General features: G+C 38.0%; 2 protein-coding genes across 4 annotated transcripts in view; both read right to left on the bottom strand.

The window, feature by feature from the left end:
* LOC111588460 (interferon alpha/beta receptor 2-like) overlaps positions 1–1,806 on the bottom strand; it is a 39,375-nt gene extending 37,569 nt beyond the window's left edge. The window contains exon 1 of one of the 2 annotated variants that reach the window (XM_023298868.3): positions 1,548–1,806. The gene's annotated coding sequence lies outside the window, so the exon portion shown is untranslated. The remainder of the gene's footprint in view (positions 1–1,547) is intronic. The other variant, XM_035943154.2, reaches the window with a different exon arrangement.
* A 2,077-nt stretch (positions 1,807–3,883) lies between these two features.
* Positions 3,884–18,206, bottom strand: LOC111588602 (uncharacterized). Of its 2 annotated transcripts, XM_023299057.3 has the most exons (8): positions 18,051–18,206; positions 17,392–17,504; positions 16,300–16,420; positions 9,057–9,217; positions 8,029–8,186; positions 7,531–7,684; positions 5,444–5,574; positions 3,884–5,039 (listed from the first exon to the last, which is right to left on the bottom strand). In XM_023299057.3, the coding sequence occupies exons 2-8, from the start codon at positions 17,477–17,479 to the stop codon at positions 4,230–4,232; spliced, it is 1,623 nt and encodes a 540-aa protein (XP_023154825.1). In that variant the 5' UTR covers positions 17,480–17,504; positions 18,051–18,206; the 3' UTR covers positions 3,884–4,229. The 2 variants fall into 2 exon arrangements, with proteins under 2 accessions (XP_023154825.1, XP_054871170.1); XM_055015195.1 differs by lacking the exon at positions 16,300–16,420 and having other exon boundaries at positions 18,051–18,068.
* Positions 18,207–23,915: the final 5,709 nt, after the last annotated feature.

Raw genomic sequence — 23,915 nt, 5'->3', positions numbered from 1 at the left:
TCTTGCTGTGGGATGAACCCCTGACCAACTAGGGGCAGAGGGTACTGCATGTCACTGCAGAATGCTGTGGTAGCTGTTTTGGTTCAGGGTACCTCTCACTCTGTACAAATCACTGACCATGGATCCAGCAAAACAGCCCCAGACCATCACGCTTCCTCCTCCATGTTTGACAGTTGATGTCACACACTGAGGAACCATCCTTTCATCTACTCGAGGGCATACAAAAATCCTGCGTGATGAACCAAATTTTGATTTGTCAGTCCATAATACCTTCTTCCAGTCTTCAGTAGTCCATTGGTGGTGTTTCATGGCCCAGGCAAGCTTCTTTTTCCTATTGTGACATCTTAGCCATGGCTTTCTTGCTGCAACTTGACCTGTCACACCTGCAACTCCAAGCCTTCTCTTCACAGTTGAAACTGAGACTTCTCTATGACCACTATTTAGCTGTGCTTAAAGCTGTTGTCCTGTGAGCCACCCATTATGCAAGCTGTTGACTCTCAGAAACTTGTCTTCTGATTCTGCTGGGGCTTTGGGGTGTTGGGTCTTCCAGACCTCTTCCTGTCAGAGCTTCCTCCAGTTTCTGAGTGCCTTTTGATGGTGAAGAAAACTGTACTCACTGACACCTTGACTCTCTTCTCAATTTTCAGGAAGGAAAGATCTACATTTTTAAGTGTAATGATGGTCTGTGTCTCTTCTATTGTTAATTGCTTTTTCCTCACCATTTCTATAGCAACATACTACTTTCTGTCATGGTGTGTTCCAACACTATTTTTATGCAGACACAGGGGGTTGTAAGTAATCAAGAATAGTTAGGACACCTGTAGGATTTGGTAGCACCAACTTTCAAGGCTTGATCAACCTCCATTACAGCAGAACAGCTTTAAGCTGTTAACCCATTTCTTGGTCCCCGAAAAAAGGCCTTTTTGTATAATTCTGAAATGTACATTATTTTTTGTTTTGTGTAACCTTATTTTCTATTAAATCTCTGGCAGTTCATTGCTGAGTTCATTGCAAGCTGGTTGAATTTGAAATTTTAAAAAATTTAAAAATGGGGGCATTCTAAAACTTTTGACCAATAGTATAGATGGCTCCCTTTAATCCTCTCTCAAACCATCTGTCCTCTCTGTCCAAAACACATCCATTGCTGTCCTCAAAGGAATGTCCCTCATCCTTCAGATGCAGGTGGACTGTTGAGTCTAGTCCCGAAGAGCTGCTCTCCTGTGTTGAGCCATATGCTTGTGAAGCTGCTGATTAGTCTCCAATACGTACAATGCGACAGCCATGCGAGCTTAAGTGACTATAAATTCTGTAACTCCCCATTAGTCAGAACTGAAGAAGCCTCGTGTAGGTGAACCTACAAGAGAAGTCCAGTTGATTTCTACTGAAGTTCCTATGACAATTTATACGCACGTTTTGACACTGTATTGTTGTTAACGTTAGCTCTTATAGTGTTATAAATGCCGTCACTTTGACCATGTTAAACATCAGTTACCTCGAAACATTCAGCTAAACGTTACTGTCATTAGAAAACTCAAACGTTACGTTACCTTATAACGGCAGATTTCGTGCTCTCTCACTACGCCCACTCACCGGAAATGTATCCATCTTTAGCTAACTCTCAGACAAGCGGTGATAATGTGAGCATGTAAACAAAATTGCGAGTCACAGCAGTGTAAGGCAAAGGCTACAAACTCTCCAGAACTTATACCAGTAAGTTAGATAGGCAAACGATCTTTCCCGTGAAGCAGTTCAACCTTCCTCAAACTGAACTGCAGACCTACGGCGATACGCACTTAAGACACTCAAGCCATCATGCTGTCTTTAATGACCTCTAGTAAAGTTGGAATCCCCCATTTAAAATTTGATGCGATTTTTTGACATTTAGACTCTTAACTAGAAGAGACAAAATAACATTAAAAATATTTTTGACGAGACTGCTTTAATTCATGGTTACAGTGGTAAAAACAAACCAAAAAAAAATGCATGAGTTTGTTGAAATGCGAAAAATCTGACATTTACAGTTTAACATACATAACGTACAAAGATAGAAGGCAAACGTCAAGGAAAACTATTACTGCTATGTTTCTCGCTAACATACAAAACTCAGGTCAGGTGTGCAACTGTGTTTTGCACTTTTTACAGCCTTTAATGTCGCATGTAGAGATAATCGTAAAACGTCCGGTGGTTCCTAAAGGCAACATCACAGAAAGCTGTTGTTAGGAAACCATGTGACTTAGCAGAAGCAAGGGAGGAAGACAGACAGGACGGGAGGCGCTGTTGCTCAGTGCTTACTGTTTCCAATTCAGGGTGTGTATGAAATTTACATTTAACATTGCATGGCATCACAGATATTCACATCAGAAACCAATACAAGATCTTGACCTGCCAGGTTAAGTGGGCTGTGCTTAAATTCTATATCACATACTAATGGCTACAGTATGTACTATGAGATCATACTGATGATGTCCAACAGTGTACAAAACCAAATGCCAAAGCGCCACTGTGCAATCCCTGTTTCCTTACTCCCAGTAACCTTATTGTTTGGTGCTGGTGTACGTCAACCTTACATTCACAAATCAAATATGTTTTAGTATTTATACTGACTTACATTGGTCACAGGTCAGGTTTCATACTCCAAAACTGTTTAGAATTAGTGTACAGTTTCCAAAATTGTATATTTGGTGTGAATACAATTTAGCTGCTTCCATTTCAGGATTTTGACTGCACTGTACTTAACTGTCAGGACTTACTAAGATATTAAATTTATACAAGTGTCATTACTGTTTTTAATCAGAATCAGAAAAAAAAACTTTATTTATCCCCGAGGGACAAGTAGATGGGCAAAGAGCAGTACATTAAAAAAGAGCGAGAAAGAAAAAAAACACAAAAAAGGTGGGTGGGCAAAAACAGCAGTATATGTGCAGAATTTGCTATAAAAACACAATGTACAATATATAAATAATGCTGTACAATCATTTTATTATGACTTTGCTATATATGTTAACATTCGTTTTCTACAAATCACAAACTTGTAAGATCTTGTTGATATAATAGAGACTTTGAGTTGCAGGTGTATTAATGTTAACGATAGTTCAGAAAGCTATTCCACTGAGCTGCCATGTACAATGCCAACACCCTGGAATTACATGCGACAGTCATCACAATGTTCTTAGTCAAATTTGAGTTTTGCCACCTATAAAATGTGTGTTGTGAAAAAGGTCTATCAAGATCAAGAGTAAAATAGGTATGTAAATATAGCATGCTGTCAGCCAGGGAAACTTGCATAAGTAAACTATTTGAACAAGAACTGTGGGCTTATGCAGAACCTACAGTCAAAGCTTGTATAAATAACTACCTCATATTTTTAGTAAGGTATGTCATGCTGTTTGCTGATGGATCCCTGTTGCTTTTCCCATAATAAATCAAACAATCTACCTTTTTTCAATAATTCAGACTCTGAAATTGATAATTGAAGCTAAAAAGACATTTAACATTTCGTAATTTCACTGGCACTGTGCTTGCATACTTAGTCACTCCGAAATAAACTGGTGTAAATATGAATGGTCAACAGGATAATGTTGTGGGATGAGTTAACTGACACCATGATACATCTATTCTGCTTTCAGTAACTGCCAAGATGCAGATGGCAACACCAGTGCTGTACAGCAGCTTTGGGGAGATGTGTTGTGTCTTTAAGACTGTCCCAGCCCCTGCCTCTCGGCGCCCCCTCGATGCTCTTAGCTGAGTGTCCCGCGGGGTCCGAAGCGTTTACTTTGAAAAAATTAGAGTGTTCAAAGCAGGCCCGGTCGCCTGAATACCGCAGCTAGGAATAATGGAATAGGACTCCGGTTCTATTTTGTGGGTTCCCCCCCCCCAATCCCCCTCTCCTTTCTGACAGAAATTTTCCACGAGCACTGCATCCACAGAGCCTCCACCAGAGTAAAGGAACCCACCTCCCCTCTCATGGACTGTTTTCACTCCTGCACTCAAGAAAGAGATACAGGAGCATCTACTGCAGGTCCAGCAGGATGCTCAACAGCTTCTTTCTGCAAGCCAGTGCAAGTTTTAAATGTTTGCACTGGTGAGGACCGTTTTTTCGTTTGACTATGTATGTAGATACTTAGGAAAATTACATTAAAAGATTCTTGATCTTGTTTTCAAAAAGAATATACTGACTGTGAGAAAAGCATTAATGATACTCATTTTAAGACACACATCTAAACAACACATCATCTGTGTCCCAAATACCCAGAGAATTCTTCCTCTTCTTCTGTCGATTCATGCTGCAACAAAATATCTGCACACCTGCTGTCAAATCCAGTAACAATGATGTCTGCCTGTGTAGTTTGCAGTGAAAGAAGTGTATCATTGTCTGATTCAGTTTGTGAGTGTGTGTGATTTAAAATTTGTTTTGAGTGGGAGGTAAGTAAATGGTCCGGAGTGGGCACTATCAAAAAGTCTGTGGGAGAGCAGCCTGTACTCTGCTCTTCTTCCTGCTGCTCTTCATCACCTTCTGCAAATGCAGCGAGGGTGACTGAGAACAGATTGACATTTGAGAGGTCCTGCATCTCCACCACCTCCTTCATTACCTCCTCCTTCATTACCTCCTCGTCCACCTCACCTGTGACTTGTCCCTGGACTCCAGTTTGATCCCCCCTATGCATTAAAGAAACCTCTGCTTCCACAGCTTTATCTTCATCTTGATCAAAGTCTGTGTATAGTGCCTCCACCTCAACTGATGGCCTTACTATCAAACTACCAGAGTCCCCTAAGGCAGCTGGCTTGCTCTTTCCTGACACATTACCAGAGTCCTGGCAAGGCCCATCACCTGAAGAAAGCTCTCTGTCTTTGTCCAAGTAGATGTGTATCTTGTCCTCATCATCTTCATCATCATCCCACACCTCTGAGTTGGCTTCTCCAGTGGCTCGAAGCGATATGGCAGGATTATACTTCCTTTGCTTTCCCATCTCTGAGCTAATGGAGATCTGGCATGGGGTTGTCCTCTCTGGGGTCAAGATGTAGCCTGCATTCAGGGCTGTCTAGAGTGGCAAAGAGGGAGCAAGAAAACAGACAAGAGGAGGGGGAGAAAGATATGTAACACCTGGGGGAGTTGACAGTGAGATAGTAGAATACATACCAACACACAGATGTCCTGCCTTTGCTAAATGTAGCTGGGTATCCTCTATTCACTCAATCAAATAATTCTGCTGGAAATGGTCTAGCAGCTAATCGTCATGCGAAACTTAGCTAAACTGAAGCTTCTGTGTATTCTAAAGAACTGTGAATGAGTGCTCTGTGAACAGAAAGCTGAACACATTGACAGTATGGTAAACCTAAGTATGTAGTGTGCAGATAACTGACAACACAGGATGGATGGATGGATGGATGGATGGATGGATGGATGGATGGATGGATGGATGGATGGATGGATTTGATTTCTTACAATTATTGCCCTGGGCACAGCTGCCGGCAGTCTACAAAGAAATCCAGTGTAGTAGAGGCAGTATGTGCTCATCGTCAGGGCGATTAGGACAAAAATCAGAACAGCAGTAACTGCACCTAAAAGAAAAGTGCCTGAAGACAAAAAACACACATTAATAATCCCTCACTTTGGAAACATTAATGCCTTGTTCTCTAACAAAAAAAAAAACAAAACATGAGAACATATGGGGATTTACTGTTGTGCAGGTGAAAGATGACAAGTGTAGCACTGTACTGGTGAACAGGCAATTTACCAAAGATGCATCAAGATTACATCTTCACTGTGCTGTTTTGGTATGAATGCATGAGTCTGTCAAGTCTATGTACTGCTTGTTTATAAAGCAACACGTGGATTTCACAAATGAATGGTTACCAGAAGGTTGCATTGCTTGCATTATTTTACAACAGAGTGTTGTACAGATCATTGTGCTAGCATGAGAATACTAAAAATATGAATTCACCTTTAAAAAGGTACATCATGCACTTGACAGAATAGTTCAGCTGTTGCTTTCATTTTGGAAAGTACAGGTTACAGATGACATTACATTTCATTTGAGGGTGAACGCAATGGAATTTCCAAAGTGGCAGAAAAAAATGGATAAAAGTAATGAATTTGACTGGCTGCAGCACTTACATAGCCACCTAGAAAGTATGATAAATCATTTCCAATTCCATCATGCATCCAATTGTCTTACGCATGCATCAGTTCAGTTAAAAACTTTTACATCCCAGCCATCTCCCCTCTCCTCTGGTGTTCCCCAAGGCTCTGTTCTCGGTCCTATCCTTTTCATTATTTATCTTCTCCCTCGCGGCCATATATTCTATAAATATAACATTCTGTTTCCTTGCTATCCAGATGACACCCAGCTCTACCTTTCCACCAAACCCACTTCTAGCCTTCCTCCCACCTCCTTCTGTGACTGCCTACAGGAAATCAAGTCTTGGTTCTCCAACTTTCTCAAAATCAACAGTGACAAAACTGAGGTTCTCCTCATCGGCTCTAAATCCACTCTCACAAAAGCTAACAGTTTCACCATTACCTTCAACAACTGGTTGCAGGTCAAGAGTCTGGGTGTCGTCTTTGACGGCACTCTATCATTCCAAACTCACATCAATAGCATCATTCAGTCTCCATACTTCCACCTCTATAACATCAACTGCCTCCATCCCTCCCTCACCCCTGTCAGCACCGCCATCCTGGTCCACTCTCTGGTCACCTCCTGCCTGGATTGTTGCAACCCCTTTCTCTCTGGTCTCCCCCTCAAGTCACTCCATAAACTCCAACTAGTTCAGAATGCTGCAGCCTGGATCATCACCAGGACACCTCTTCACCCCAGTTCTCCAACAACTTTACTGGCTCCCAATCACACACCGCATCATCTATAAAATCCGTGCTGCTAACCTTCAAGGCTCTCCATAACCTCGCCCCTCCGTACATTACTGAACTCCTCCACATAAAGACACCCAGCCAGACTCTCAGATCATCTTCCTCCCTCAAACTCACCATCCCTCCTGCCCATATGACCACCATGGGCTCCAGAGCCTTCAGCCACTCTGCCCCCCGCCTCTGGAACGCCCTGCCACCCGACATCCGAAGCACTGACACGCTGGATATTTTCAAATCCCATCTCAAAACCCACCTTTTCAAACAAGCATACTCACTCTGACTTCCAATCCTCTATTTTTCCTTTTGTTTTAAAATTGCCAAATTTCCTTCTTTTAAGCTTTTAACATCTTTCAGTTTTATATTGTTAATGTGAATGTGTTTTAACTTTGAATGATGACCTTGAGTGTTTTGAAAGGTGCATATAATGTCTTTTTCTTCTTCTTCTTCTTCTTATTATTATTATTGGGAAATACTAGCAAGGAAAATACCAAAACCTCACTGGCACAGTTATGACACAAGTGTACTTGCAGTTTAGCTGCTTTTCAAAAAGGGCCTTTTAAATCATGAAAACAGTACACATGAACTTTCAAGACTTCTCAGCATCGTAATAATATCTTAACTTTATTGAAACAGTATAAAAATCCACTGACAGTTCAGCTCACCATTTTCAGGCTCAACGTGGCTAGTAAAGGTGCATTTCTGAGGAGATTGCTCAGTCTTTATCTTCAAAAGCATCTCCCAGTGTACCCGTACACAGTATTCCACACCTTTTTCCAAGTTGCTAAGAGTAAAACTCTTGTTCCGTGTTGTAAGGACCTGCAGATGAAAGAAGAAATACCTTGGTTAAGATCATTTTCATCTGTGACCCCAGGAGTCTTTGATTTAACCACTGTCCAAGATATGATTTCACCCTAAACAATCCTTTAATTGTTCAAGAAGTCTGACCACATCTATGGGATCATGAAAATGCCTTTGAAGGCAAGACCTGCTGTGAGGCAGTTTTTATTTTTATCATTATGGTTGTGTATGTAGTAGTTTGGATAAACATGTATACAGCTTTAATGGAAGAACATTAAACTGTACACTTCATCATAGATAATGCAGGAGAAAACAAAAGAAGAAATTTGTGGTTTCACATAGGTATAAAATCCATCCTTTACCTCTGGTTTTCCTTTCTCTGTTTTGTTCCACATGACTCTGAAACTAGCATCGTAGAATTTCTGGATATCAACTTGTGTTTCAGCCTTAGGCAGCGAAATGTTGACCTGGATGCAATTCCCACATCCAGCCAGTGAGACTTCTGGAGGGTCTATTATGGCTTGTCAGAAGAAGAAAAAAAAGCTTTTTAAATTCAGCCATCTTCAGCTTTCTAAGACATGTAACTATGAACAGGGTTGCAGAGAAACCATGTGATGTTAATTTGATTTGAACTTGTGCACTTGAGACATATTAGGTTCACTTAGCAGCTGCTGAGTTTTCATGAATATTTAACACCATTTCGTGTGAGACTGACAAACCTTCAACCAGAAGAATGATTTACAATTCATCTGTATTAATAATAACAATAATATATTTTATTTAGATTCAAATGCTCATGTGGTGCTTCATCCTGGAACTATATTATGTTGTTGGTTATCAGCAAGTGCTATGGTCTAGTTTTCTTTAACTTTTAATTTTACTTTCAGAGTAAAGGGAAAGAATTGTACATTTTCATGGCAACAAAATATGAAAATAATGAAGAAAAAACAGCTATAATGCCCAAAACCCAAGGCTATTTTCATTTAAAATCAAGAGCAGAAGCTGGAACCTTCAAGATTCTTGCTTGTGCTGTATCTACTCTCAGATGTATGACGCTTTGAATAAAATAGTCTGATAAATGAAATTGTAGAATTGTAGGAAACAGCAGATATTTTTTGCATCATAAAGGAAAGACATGTAAAAAGATAACAAAAGCTGTTTCTAATTTTCTGCCAGTAACAATTTGCTTAGTTTGTGTGTTGCTATTTGATCAAATAGACCTAGAACAACAGATATATAAAAGCAATCAAATATTATATTTACTTTGTACAACCCAAACCTTAAGCATTTGCTGCAGCAATGATCAATTTTTCTCTGGACAAATTATAATACACTATGTATAAATCCAAGTCAACAAACATGCACATTAAAAAGACTCATGCTGACATACTGTCTTTGAAAGGTGTGAAGGTGACCCTGTAGGACCATGGAGACAGGGTTTGGTTGTAAGACGCCTGGACCATCAGAAAATATGTCCTTCTGTTGTGTAGTTTCAAGTTAAATGATGTTCTCGTTGAGTTGTGTTGTCTTTCCTGTTTCCCCGACCTGATCCTGAAACAGTAGTACAAACATTTTTGCATCATTATGTCAATATGGTATGTCATTATTGAATCAGTTGTGCACCAGAGGAAAAAAAGTTATCTATTGAAGTAAATAGGATTCAATTATTAGTTTTGTGTTTTTTTCAATGTATCTGTGTTTCAGTGTTTTAATTTTTAACATATTATCAAATTTACTTCTAAGATAAATAATGTGTTACCAATTAACAAATGAATTACAAGTCATTTAAATGTACATTCTCAAGCAAATTTAAACGAAATGTGAACCTCCACAATGACTGTCAAAAGAAAATATTAGATCATCTGAAACTGAAAAGACACGCTTTGGAACACCCAAACCCCATCCTAGGTGCTTTTTATGAGAGTGCTTGAATCACTGGTTCCTCTAAATGTATCAGCGATCCTCTCTGTGGTCACAGCTGCGCTGCATGTAAGCAGACACTAGGCACACGCTAGACGTTTATTTGATGGAAATAAAGCCCACTGAGAACCGCTTCTTCAGCAAAGGTCAGAGAAAGCAGAGGAGAGAAAAGTACCACCAGTCAAACATTCCATCAAAGAAGATGTTTAGCTAAGCCACATATTGTCACACAGTCTCTGCTCTGACTAAAAAAGTGACAAAATCAAAGGTCGCCTTTATCTTGGACCACAAAGAGGCTTATAAAAACTGACAAGGTTGATACAATGTGAAAAATTCACATGGATTTAAGTCAAATATAATAATAATCCCTATTTTTGTACAATATATGTCTTAATACAGTCTATTTTACTCACGAAAATAAAATAATATATATTCCAATCCAGATATCTTACAACTCTCACTACATGTGTAATAAGTAGCATGGTTGTAATATTTAAGACACGGTCAATATCTTCTACTTGTGTGTACATTTCTACCAACTTTTGCTGGCAAGATTTTTGTTTACAGCAAAATCTAATGGTTAGCTTCAAACATGCAGTTTCCTTTAATGCTTCATTCATAGGATGAGCTGGGGGTGTCTGGTTGCCTACAGGGTTAAAGTACAAAGCATGAACTTAAATGTCGCTGGTTACAGTCCAGCAGGGAACATTTGTTGAATGTTAAATATTGTCTCCTTTTTCCTCTTATTACCTGTCTCTTTGCCTTGCCTATCGCTCTACTGTCTTTATAATAAAGTCTCAAAATGTCCCAAAGTATATTTTCTAATAGCATACAAAAGTGCTTCAACAGGTCATACATCCATGGATGATGGAAGTAAATGGAAAAACTGGGATTATTGTTATTTTGTTTACAATCCCTGTTAAGAGTCCAATTATTTGCTAGCTCTAGAGCTTTCAAGAAATTAACTGCTGTTTCCAATGTTAAGTATCAACTGTCATCCTGAACTTTGATTTTATTCTTACAGAGGCACATGATATGAACTTACCCCCTTTAAAAAGATTAGAATTAAATTTGGTTTTGTCTATATGGTTTCTTAACTGTTGCACAAGGCTTTGTATAAATATTGTATATTCAGTTGATTGTTTTCATGATGAAACATTTCATTAACAAACATAGGAAAATGTTGAAAAATAACCATCCAACACCCTGGAATTCATGGTGAAGTCCACATGTAAAATATAAATCTGTTTTGCACTCCATTTTAAATAAATGTTCCAAGCCAATTCAATTTAGCTAGCTTGTATCATAAATTGCCAAAATGGAGAATCTTATAGTGTATAACACACTCTGTCCTTAGATGGTTGTTTCCAATATGAACAATGATTAAAACAATTATTCATTTATAAAAATATTTGCAAATGAATGTATTGCTGATTGACGAATCAATTAATTGACCTGCTGTCACAACTCTAAATTCTTCAATGCACAGGAAGTTAGTGACTTCACAGAACTGGTGGGATGCTAACTCATAGTTGAAGCAGAAGGTTGGTCTGTGTGGTTAATGCCTATGAGGGACAATTTGAGAAATAATTTTAATGCCTGCTCTCGTTGTTCTTCCTAAAAAAGCTAACTTTTTGTCGTCTTGTGAATTATTTATTTTGTTTGTTTTTGTTAAGGAACTCAGCAATGAATTTGACGAGTAGCAATGGAACTAACAACAAATAGGATGAAAATTAAAATTCAATGATTGTTACAAACATATAAGGAATTCACAGATGTAATAACATTCTCTACCAGACCTGGTGGTGACAGGGTTGAATTTGAAGGAGCGAGGATTAAAATGTAAAAAAAATAAAATAAATCTTTCTATCAGGTTAGTTTTTTTTTTGTTTTTCTCACACAACTCCTACGATGACTAGAATATAGCCTGATGACTAACAAAAAGGGAATTTAAGCAAAACAAAGTTTATAATTTTTGGACATTGTGTAATTAACACTAATGTTAAAATGAGGATAAACTAGATAAACTACAGAATACAAATGTGTATGAATCTAAATTTGTGGGTGTTACAGTCAATCATAAATTATCCCATGAAATGTTTATCAATCATCTAATATCAAATATATTACCAGCCAGTCTCAGTACTAAACGAGGACCAGTTAAGTCATCACACTTTGTTTTATACTGCTCATTTATTGTTCCATATATCACCTGCTGATAAACAATATGAGGGAATGCCTAAAAAAAACTATATAATTACATCTTTCATACTACAAAAAAAGAGCTATTAAATTATTACTGAACTGGATGATACAGAACCACCTAATCTACTGTTTACGAAACTACAGACACTAAATGTAACGTCTGTATATTAACTGATTAATGATTAAATACAAGCATATGCAGCTATGTGTATGGATATGGATATTCCTAAGCGTTTAGATACTGGGCTTTTGGACTGTGTGGCCAATACACCCTTAAATAAGGTAGATTTCTCTTCAGTTTTATCTCTTATTAAAGTTTATGTGTCTGTGTAGTAATTATTATTTTCTGTACTTTTTGTGAGTTTTAAATTATTTGTTTAAACAAAGGAAACTTCTTTGTGGATTTAACAAACACTTTCCCGAAAATTCCTCTCTGTTGTAAAGTTAAACAAATGCTAAAGGACAAATATTGTAAAACAGTAAAATGTTGTGCCTGTAATTCACATCTTTGTTGTTGTAAGTGTTAAGGGACCAAAAAAGAAGTTATTTCATTCATCATATATATTTTTTAAATTAATCAACCGATTAATCAGTTATTGTTTTTTTTCTGCCAAATATTGGAATCGGTTTCAAAAAATCCATATCAGTCGGGTCCTACTAAACAGCATGTTGGCCCTCTCAGTGGGAAATTTGAATACAAAAAAACCCCAAGACGGAACGGTCAACACACACACACACACATATATATATATATATATATATATATATATATATATATATATACACACACACACACACACACACACACACACACGTATATATACACATATATACACACACATATATACACATATACACACACACACACACATATATATATATATATATATATATATATATATATATAAAAACACACATACACACTATGCAGGAAGGTGTTTTCATTTCACCGAAGCACTTCCAGCTTAAAACACTCCATTAAGGTGAAGCATGCATTAGTTGGGGATTCTAAGATGAACCTTTAAAGGTGTTTAATAAACACCTTAAGTGCATATATATTCTCTTCTTTCTTAAGTCTGTTTGCACATGCAAAATGAAACGCGATTAATATAGATTAAAAATTAATGATATTTAATCGTGAATATTTGAAATTAATCCGCAGCAAGACTGTAATTAATCAGATTAAAGATTTTAATCGTCTGACAGCACTAATAATATATAATATAAATTAGATATTATTATTATTGTATATATATATATATATATATATATATATATATATATATATATATATATATATATATATATATATATATATATATATATATATATATATATATAATATAATAGGACACACCAGGGCAACAAAACACACCTGTCAGTCACACGTTCCAATACGTTTGCTCACATGTAAAATGAGTGGGTTGAAACAAACAGTGCTATCTTAATCCATGTATGGTTTGCTCATTCGTTTTTCCATTTCAAAATAAAATGAGAAAAAATAAATAATCGCTTTGTTTTTTTTGTTTTTTCGTTTAAAAATTAAATTCGAAAAACTAAAAGTAGAGAAAGAAAAAAACGCTGCGTTTTTGCAAATTTTAAGCTTTAAACAAAAGAAAAAGCCTTTTTCCCATTTGGAAGCTGCCAGCAGAACCGGAAGTCAAAGTCATAATTTGTGGCGACTGGACTTCACTTCTCTGTCTCTAACTCCGCACCACATACTTTGAAAACAACGAAGACATGTTTGTCTTATTTAGAGGGAGTAGACACATCACACTGACAGCTCATGATCTCAGTGTGAACAAAATCGCTTTAATATTCCAAGTAAGTATTTTTAAGTATTAAAATGTGAAGAACTCTGGCGATTCCAACTTGTTCCAGTTTAATCAGGTAAACTGTTGATAGTTTCTGTCTCCAGATGTTTCCTCCACAGATTCGTCATGATCAGACCTGACCGTGTGTGAAATAAAGATACTAGATAAAGAAGACCTGCCGAAAAACGTCGGCATCACTACTTAATAAAGTCTATATCCATATAAATATCACCTACAGACAGTAAAAAGAAATTTGCTGGTCGCAATAAAAAAAAAACACGTTTTTTTTTAATGAACGGTGAGAGGAAACGATGGAATCCAGAGATAAAATTAGAGACCACAGTCTGACTCATCATGCCACCGATCAGTCTGATAAACATCCTGCTTCATCCACATAGATCTTTGTCATCCTGTCAGGTGTTTAACACCTGGGGATTGTTCAGGAAACACGCCCAGGTTAACTGTAGATAATCACAACTTAACACAGGCTGCCTGGTTAATAAGGAGACAAAAAACTAAGAAAACCCACAACATAGAAGCTCGTCCACTGCTGTGTGTTAGTCTGAGTTCAGTGGAACAGATCAATAGCAGAACTTCAGGTTTAACTCAGGTTTGTTCACAGAAACACTCAGAGCCTCAGCAGCCTCCCATCAGAACAACACGCAGCAGAACATTAGCTGGATCTGATAAAATACATCAGAACAAAACGCAGCAGAACATTAACTGGATCTGATAAAATACATCAGAACACGCAGCAGAACATCAGCTGGATCTGATAAAATACATCAGAACAACACGCAGCAGAACATCAGCTGGGTCTGATAAAATACATCAGAACAACACGCAGCAGAACATCAACTGGATCTGATAAAATACATCAGAACACGCAGCAGAACACCAGCTGGATCTGATAAAATACATCAGAACAACACGCAGCAGAACATTAACTGGATCTGATAAAATACATCAGAACACGCAGCAGAACATCAGCTGGATCTAATAAAATACATTAGAACAACACGCAGCAGAACATCAGCTGGATCTGATAAAATACATCAGAACAACACGCAGTAGAACATCAGCTGGATCTGATAAAATACATCAGAACAAACTGAGACCATGTTGTCAAAACTAGTCACTCAGAAAACAATAAAATATGTTCAGTCCTCCGTCCTAACCATCATTTCAGAGCACGTTAACCGCTGACAATATTAGATAAAAATGGAAGTCAAGGGATCCGATCTGGTCAAAACAAAAGTATGTGTGAGTTGTGTCTTTCCAAAAACTCTGGCTGGTTTAGAAATGGCAAAAACGTTTAAAGACGTGGCAGAGGAAGACTAGAATACTTCCAGTACTGTACAGTCTGAGTGATTAAACTACGCAGGTAGTTTGTGTTATATTTTTGTAATCCTTTTGACATCCTTGTTGCTTATCGGACTGATCGGTAGCATGATGAGTCAGACTGTGGTCTCTAATTTTATCTCTGGATTACATCGTTTCCTCTCACCCTTCATAAAAATTTATGTTTTTTTTTTTTTTAATTTCACCAGCACATTTCTTTTTACTGTCTGTAGATGATATTTACATGGATATAGACTTTATTAAATAGTGATACCGACATTTTTCGGCAGGTCTTCTTTATCTAGTATCTTTATTTGACGCACAGCCAGGTCGTGTAGGGATGAATCTGAGGGCGAAACATCTGGAGATGGAAACTATCACCAGTTAACCTGATCACCAGTTAAACTGGAACAGCGGCACCAGTAGATGTCCAGTATCACGTCATAAATTGTCGTCCGCATGTCGGACCTGACTGTAAAACACACAGAAGTGAAACGTAACATTCTACGGTTAATAAAGTATGACACTGAAAATAACATCTGTGGTTAACAGAACAAATTCCAGCTCTCTTCAAATCAGCATCGGACACATGATTGATCTTCTTAAACTGTTCTCCAGCAGAACCTCCTGACTCTCATTATAGAACAATGTGGAGCTCCATCATTTCTGTGTGGGTTTTCCACTCTTAAAGAGAATGAAATAGGAAAAGGGCTCGAGGACAGTCATTCTGGATGTGTTCACGGTCCAGACCAGCTCTAAACTGTGCTTCCTCGGTGACTTCCGGTGTTGCTACAAAATAAAACAACAGCTGTATTTTGTATTTCAGGTTTAAAAAGCTAGAGCAAAAAACCAACGCTGTGGTTTTTTCATTAGTTAAATAATACATTTCTACATTTAGGTTTTAAAAACGGAAAAACAAAGAAAACATCGTGGTTTATTGGTTTTTTATTTTATTTTGAAATGGAAAAACGAATGAGCGAACCATACACGGATTTATCTTCTAAGTTGTGTATCCGATCTAGATGTAAATACCTGAAAATAAAAGCTGAAATGTTGACCAAATGTTTTCAGTCTACAGTAAAAATTACGGAATTGGCCTTGCTGTTTCAATACTTTTGGAGGGGAGTATACATTACGGTCTTTACAAGTGTATGTAAACTGTTCACAACTATACGTGCCCAGTACGATATGCAGACATGCTTCATCTCTAAAAAGTTTGTTGAGATTTAATACACAGCTCTGTGGGCAAGTGGGCAACATCAAATCTACAGAGTACAGTTTCATGGGACATTTTTTCATGCCCTGTGTTATAAGAAATGAGACAGTCAACAAGATGATAGATAGAGATATTACCTCTTGGAGATTATGTACTGTGTCCCTGGTGGAGTGCCAGACCCAGGGTCCCAATGGAGGACATGGTTGAAGTTATGAGAAATTACAGAAATGTTGACTGGTGCAGGTAGGAAGGTGACCGCTGTGTGAACAAGAAGTTCAAGTAATGCAGCCTGATTCAAAGGCCCAATCCCAATCCCCATATTCACAGACTTGCATACTTTGAGACTGTTTCTGCTAAGTGTGTGAAGGCACCTTTGCTCAAGTGCCTTGAAGCCTGTGATGTTGACTATGAAACTATTCTACACACTGTCTGTACATCCACATACCTACACACTTTCCTGAGGGATTTGCTCATAGTTCACAGTGAAACTGGTTACACATATATGTGGGTGTCCTATCTTCCCCAAAATGGACACAAACCAAGTACAGATGGTGCAGGGAAGAAATCCACAGCAAAGTCTATCTGTAAGTTACAGCATCTGGCTCCCTGCTATTGTGGTTATTTATTGCACTTTTGTAGACTTGTTTATATTTTTATTCATATGTCTGTATATGATTACAACTGTTCATGGTTTTCTTTACTTTTGGTAGTTTGCTAAAATGTATACCCATTACAGTGTCTTGAAGTGAGTGTCAAGCTTAGCAGCTGATCAAACCGCTAAGAAAATACAAAATAAAAGTGAATATCTTTCATTATTAATTTAAAACTCATTTTTATCTATCTTCTTAAAATCTTTTTTCATTAAAATATAAGTTCAAATTCACATTGTTTTTAATGTCAGTGAATTGCCTCCAAGCAATATTATTGTGTGCTGTCCATAATGTTTCTCATTCTTTCTTTTATATATCATTGTGAAGGAATACAGTCAAGTGCTATAGCTCTGACATTAGCAAAGTCTGTGAGATTTTAGTGCTTGTAGTGCTTTGGCCTTAGGGTGGAGGTTGGGCACAAACCGCACAGAAGCACTTTGCAGGGAGGGCCCTTCAGTGTACAGGAAACTGGTAACAGTGAGTAGGTATGTGGGAGAGAATGCCATTTCAAACACTGAACAAATCACAACTATCTGTAAATGTTCACTTAACTTTTCGGAGTTACCGTCGTTTACTTACCAGAATCAAGCAACAAAATATGAAGAACGAGAAGCAAACAGTTCATCCTTTTGTACTCATAAAGCAGCAGGCAGTGTGTCGGTCTCATCCTTCGTACAGGGAATTGTCACGATCTACAAATACAACAATGCCCCTTAAATTAAATGGTGAACGATAATCGCGAAATCAAAACATGAGTTAAAATGATACGATTCGATGCCAACATAATACGCTTAACACACTTTTAAACTTTTAGGCTTAAATTGTGTTTAAGCCCACGAAATGCTGTCAATTACACAAGGCCATTATCATGCTAACCAGTACCAGTTTCCAGCTCGGAAACTTAACAGCCTGGCGAGTTAACCGATATCCTATTTTATAGACAGGCATCGCTGAGCCACTCAGTTGGCTTTACTTGACATGAATTCTAAAGCCATGGAGTGATAAAACTGAGCATGACACTGTGTACAGACATTAGGAGTTTGTTTACAAACTGCCATTTTGTAATATTAACAGCACAAGCAAAAAATAACTACAGGTCACTATGCCCACATTTACGGTACAGTGGCTACATAACCGAGAAATTGTGAACTTTTTAATTCGATTATACAGCAGTGTTAGCTGCCAGGTAAAAAGAAACACATACAACTTGTCGCTGTATGTACTGTTCTGTGACTTACCATTTCACACAGTCCAAATAGTCATTCCAGTGTCACACAAGCAGAAGCGAAATAATGTAAATCACATTTCATGACTGTTCTGCTGTTAACAAACCTGCCGCTACCTGCCGCGTCTCTTTCAGAATAAAGGTCTGACTGCTTTAACACCTGTTGCAGTATCAGAACCACTGAAGTGAAACTGAAGTGACTCAGTCTTGGGCGTAACCACTCTTGTCTTTTTTTTTTTTTTTTCACCTAAATACAAGCAGTTCTTTAAATTTAAAAAAAGTCCTTCAACAATCGAAAACTAGCCCATTTTTAATGGAAGTGACAGATTCTCAGTCATCCTCATTTCTTGAAGAGGATGTTTCTTTCTTTCATGAAAGAAATTCGAAATTTTACTTAAAAAAAAATCCATAACATTTGAAATAAATATTGTGAAAGCAGAAAAAAATATGCATACCCAAAAGAATGTAGCAGAACTAATTAATATTGTTACTGTGAATGGCTTTAGTTTGATATACAATTATTTAAAATGACGTGGCCCGACAGTGCTTTTATGTTGAAATCTTGAATCTTCTTACGTAGTTGCTAATACTTTAGAATTAACACTTACCAAACGTCACCGTAGTTTCCCGGTTGGATCGAGTGGAGTAGGGTATGTCTGCTGGACCAGCACTTGCTGATTATTCACCGCTAGGGGGCGCTGACTGAGAACCTTAAAACTTTAAACGCTCTCGGTAGCTCCCTGCTGTTCCATTTCATAAAGGTATTTGTTGAATGACTCAGAAGCACATGAGACAGTACAGACCCAGGGATATTCCTACACGGCTCCCAAGGGACTAACATTCAGTTACTGTAATGAAAACAAACGTTTTATGTATCAGTGGCAAGAAAGTGAAAAAAAGTACATAAAGGGGAGAAGAAAGATATCCCTACAACAGAAATGAGTACAACCATTTGCAATATCACTTTAATGTCAAATTCTGAAGTGTCACGTTACAGTAATTGCATTATTTCTAAGCTGAATAGTAGGTATTTGCTTATACGTGTAACTACAAACCAACCATTTAGATTTTCTATATTTATTGATTTACCTTTATTTAACCAGGGAGTCCCATTGAGATTAGAAATCTCTTGCACAAGCGAAACCTGACCAAGGAAGCAGCCATACAAAATTTTAAAGTTATGTTAAACAGATGATACACTAATAAACAGTAAAACAAATTGACAGCTATTCAAGGACAGGACTTGATCTCTCAAAACAAACATTACATTCCTCCTCCACTGTATTATTTATGGAACTCTTAAACTCATTTATGGATTTGAATGTTTCTAGTTGAAGAGTTTTTTGAAAGATTATTCCATGACCATGGTGCATGATAGGAGAATGCCATTTTCCCAATTCTGTTACAATCCAGGGAAGATTCAAAAGCAGCCACTTGGAGGTGCACAGACAGTAACTAGAGTTGAAAGGGTGCTGAGGTATTCTGGGAGTTTGCCCAGCAGAACTTTATAGATGAACATATTCCAGTTTTGTTGTCTGCAAATGCTTAGTGCGTTATGGGGGGAGCTGGAGAACCAAAGTGCAGGCACAGAAAATGGCAGACAGGCGGTAAATGGAAAAAAGGATTTTATTAAACAAAACAGGAAATAAATCAGTGCAGAAAAGAGAAAACTGAACACTGGGGGAAACTAAACCCAACCGGCTAAACTTGATATAATTAAAAACAGCAAAAAATCATTAAAAAGGGAAAGTACTAACACAAGCAGGGATAACTGGTGAGGGGAAAGACAGAACTGAGGCTAACTGAACCTAATATAAAAAGAAGTGAAATCATTTAAGCCTACTAAAAATGGAAATTAATAAACAGGACAAGAACAAAGGAACCCAATCTGAATAAGCTAAAGATACACTAACAAAACAGGGAATGCTCACAAAACAGGGAGACTAAACTCATGGGGCAGGCAGGGTTGGGGAATCCGGGAGCAGACGAGAGCTGAAACAGAGCGAGTGGCAGACAAGGCAGGTTTGGGAAATGGCAGGTTGAAGACTATGCAGCAGAAAAGCAGGAATCCAGAGGGTGAGCTGAGTCCATGTGAGGATCTGGTGGGAATACGAGGAAAGAGGTGGGTCCATGTGGCTGTTGCAGTCTAGCGATGAAGCAGGATGAAGCAGAATCTGTAGTCTATGGTGTGGCAAGGAGTGAATTTTTTTTTTTTTTTTATTTAACCTTTATTTAACCAGGAGAGATCCCGTTGAGATTAAAAACCTCTTTTTCAAGGGAGTCCTGGCCAAGATAGGCAGCAGCAAACACAAAACACAGTTATGAATTTACACAGTTAAGACATGATTAAAATACAAAAAAGAAATTTAAAAAAAACAAAAAAACAATAAGTTTACAAGCAAGTTATAAAAAACACGTGCAAGCTATGGAAATGGCCTCAAGAACTCGCAGTTTTGATTTAAAGGCACTCAAAGAGACTAACTCAGTTAATTTGAAGTCTTTCTGCAACCTATTCCAGGCAAAAGGTGCAGAATAAACAAAAGCCTTTTTACCCAGCTCAGTACGAACATGTGGAACTGAAAGCAACAGATGATCTTGTGAGCGGAGCGAGTGAAGATCACAACTTTTCTGTGCAGTTAAGGAGCAAATGTAGGTAGGCAGAAGTCCAAGTATTGCCTTGTACGTATATGAAAATATACCAATGATGGGTCCTTCTGGTGGCTAGAGCTGGCCATCCCACCCGAGAGTTTAACTCACAGTGATGTGTTGACATTTTACAGTTCGTAATAAACCTCAACGAGGCGTGGTAAACAGTGTCAACCATTCGAAGACTTTGAGCAGAAGTATTCATATACAAAAGATCTCCATAATCCAACACAGACAAAAACGTTGCAGCGACATGCCGTTTTTTTTACACTAAAAGAAAAACACAACTTGTTTCAAAAATAAAAACCAAGTTTTAGCCTCAGCTTCTTTACAAGATTTTCCACATGTGGCTTGAAAGTGAGGGAGTCATCAATCCAGACACCTAAGTATTTATACACCTGAACCACCTCTATTTCATTTCCCTCTAGCGTGGACACTGAAGGAATCATTCGTGGACACTTTCTAGAGTTTGAGAACAACATTAGCTTAGTCTTGTCTGCACTGAGAACAAGTTTCAGGTGGAGTAATGAGTGCTGGACAACAACAAAAGCTTTCTGCAGGGATTCAACAGCCTGAACAAGAGTTGATCCACAGCAGTAAATAACTGTGTCATCAGCATAAAAGTGCAAATTAGCATCTGACCCATTTATACCCAGATCATTTATATAAATAATGAATAAAAGGGGACCTAATACAGAGCCCTGTGGCACCCCCTTGTGGACATTAACATATTCAGAGCACAGACCGTCATATTTAATGCACTGAGTCCTATTACTGAGGTAGTTTGCAAACCAAGCAACTGCGTGCTCCAAGAGTCCCGAATGAAGAAGTCTAAGTTTTAAAATATCATGATCAACAGTGTCAAACGCTTTCGACAGATCAATAAAAAGTGATGCACAGTGCTGTTTCTTGTCAAGAGCAACAATAATGTCATTTATCACTTTCATTGCAGCTGTGATGGTGCTGTGTTTTTTTCGGAAGCCTGATTGATATTTTGATAAAACGGCATTGGAATATAAGAATATCTTTACTTGCTGACTCACAAGAGCCTCGAGAATTTTGACCAGCACTGATAGATTAGATATTGGTCTATAATTAGTTAAAACCGCTGGGTCACCTCCTTTTAATAAAGGAAGAACAAAAGCTGATTTCCAAACTGAGGGAATTTCATTTCTTTTCACTCTGAGGTTAAAAAGAACTGTAATCAGCACTGCTACAAAATCAGCTGCCAGTTTTAAAAAGTAAGGATCAATTAAATCAGGTCCAGAAGGTTTTCTGTGGTCTAAAGCTTTAAGGGCTTTATGGACTTCCTGAATGGAAAAAGGTACAAAATTAAAAGGCTCACCAGTGTACAGTGGGAGGTCTGTGCAGGGTTTCACAGAGACAGCTCCCATTGACTCAAACAAAGAGCCAGAAGATACAAAATGTTCATTAAAACAATTTAGTACCTCCATTCTGTCATAGACAGGAACCGAATCCTTTAAGACATAAGTAGGTAGAGCCTGAGTGCTCTTGCTCACAGAAAGAGATTTAATAACCTTCCAGAATTTCTGGGGATTATTTAGGTTCTTGGTGGTGATTGATAAATAGTATTCTGACTTTGCTTTCTTAATTAAAGAAGAGCATTTATTTCTTAGTTGTCTGAAAGCAGACCAGTCAGTGGTAGAGCCTGTTTTCCTTGCCTTGGTCCAAGTCAGGTTACGCTCATGAATAAGATCTGCCAGCTCTGGGGAGAACCAGGGGTTTTCTCGGCCTTTCACCCTGTACCTCTTTAATGGAGCATGCTTATTTACAATTTGCATGAAACTGTTCCTAAAAAATGTCCAAGCCAACTCTACATCAGGGATAAGTCCTATTTTCATCCAATCAATATTGGAAAAATCGTGAGGAAAGGCTTGTTCATTAAAGTATTTAAGATTCCTCTTATAAATAATACGAGGTTTAGATTTAGGCACCTTCGTGTTTCTAATAGCAGCTACAACACAATGGTCACTTAAGTCATTGCAGAAGACACCCAGAGATGAAAATTTATGAGGAACATTTGTCAAAATTAAATCAATCAAGGTGGCCTTCTCAGGGCTTTTATGGTTTGGCCGGGTGGGTAAATTGACCAACTGGGTAAGATTAATAGAATCACAAAAAGATTTTAAATCATCAGATACTGATTTAAGCCAGTCCCAGTTCAGATCACCAGCTAGAACAAGTTCACTATAATTAAGTCTGGATAAAAGATTCTTTAAAGATAGTAATGTGTCCTTGGAGGTAGATGGAAGCCTGTAGCATCCAACAATAGTTATGCAAAGGCCTTTAACAATTTCCACATTCAATGCCAAAAATTCCAATTGTTTGCAAATGGACTCAGACAGAACTATTGAGGCTTCAAATCTTGATTTAACATAAATAGCAACACCTCCACCTTTCTTAGGCCTGTCGGACCGATAAACATTGTATCCATTTATGTTAATATCTTTATCGGTAATAGCTTGGTAAGCCAAGTTTCAGAAATTACAACAATATCTGCATCTGTTGACCATGTCCATCTTAGATAACAAGCTGCGCACATTAAGATGAACTATTTTAAGACCAGACAAGGATTTAAAATCAGATGGTGTCTGGATACCCTGCAACTCCGGACCAGGGTTAGGCTGCACATTACCACATAACAGTAATAATAAGACAATCAACAATCTCTGCCTTGTAACATTACAAAATGATTCAGACATTGGATATGTTGAAACCATGCAAGATCTATCACGGGATGTGATGTAATTATACAAAGCTAGAAGGCTTTGAAGTTGAGGTAAGTCTCTGGGTAGGTCAGATGATAAGTTTATGTCCTGTGCCAAATGGATTGGTGGTTGCATAGGTTGTAAGGCAGCGATGGCACAGGTGCATCCATGAGCGACGTCCCACAGGTTGAACACATTATTAGATGTACTCACCCAGGAGCAGCCATTGCCCCCCCAAGTCCCAAACAATAATAAACTGAATAAAGTCACAAGAAATGCCATTTTCCAAAACTCTTAGCACTTATCAGTGTAGAATGAAAAGATATCAGCAAGTTGCTCAAGCTCAAGCTCCAGAGTAGTGGAAAAGGCTTCAGCAGACAGCACGGGCCCCAGAACATTGAAGAAGGCTTCAGCAACCAGTACAGGCCTCAGTGTAGCATGGAAGATGTCAGCAAACTGCAGGTGTCAGAAGGGTGAAGAAATCCTCAGTATGATACCACAGG

This window comes from Amphiprion ocellaris, chromosome 11 (genome assembly GCF_022539595.1).
Source record: "Amphiprion ocellaris isolate individual 3 ecotype Okinawa chromosome 11, ASM2253959v1, whole genome shotgun sequence".
In the NCBI taxonomy this organism is placed as follows: Eukaryota; Metazoa; Chordata; class Actinopteri; family Pomacentridae; genus Amphiprion; species Amphiprion ocellaris.
This window is presented reverse-complemented; position numbering and strand designations above follow the sequence as displayed.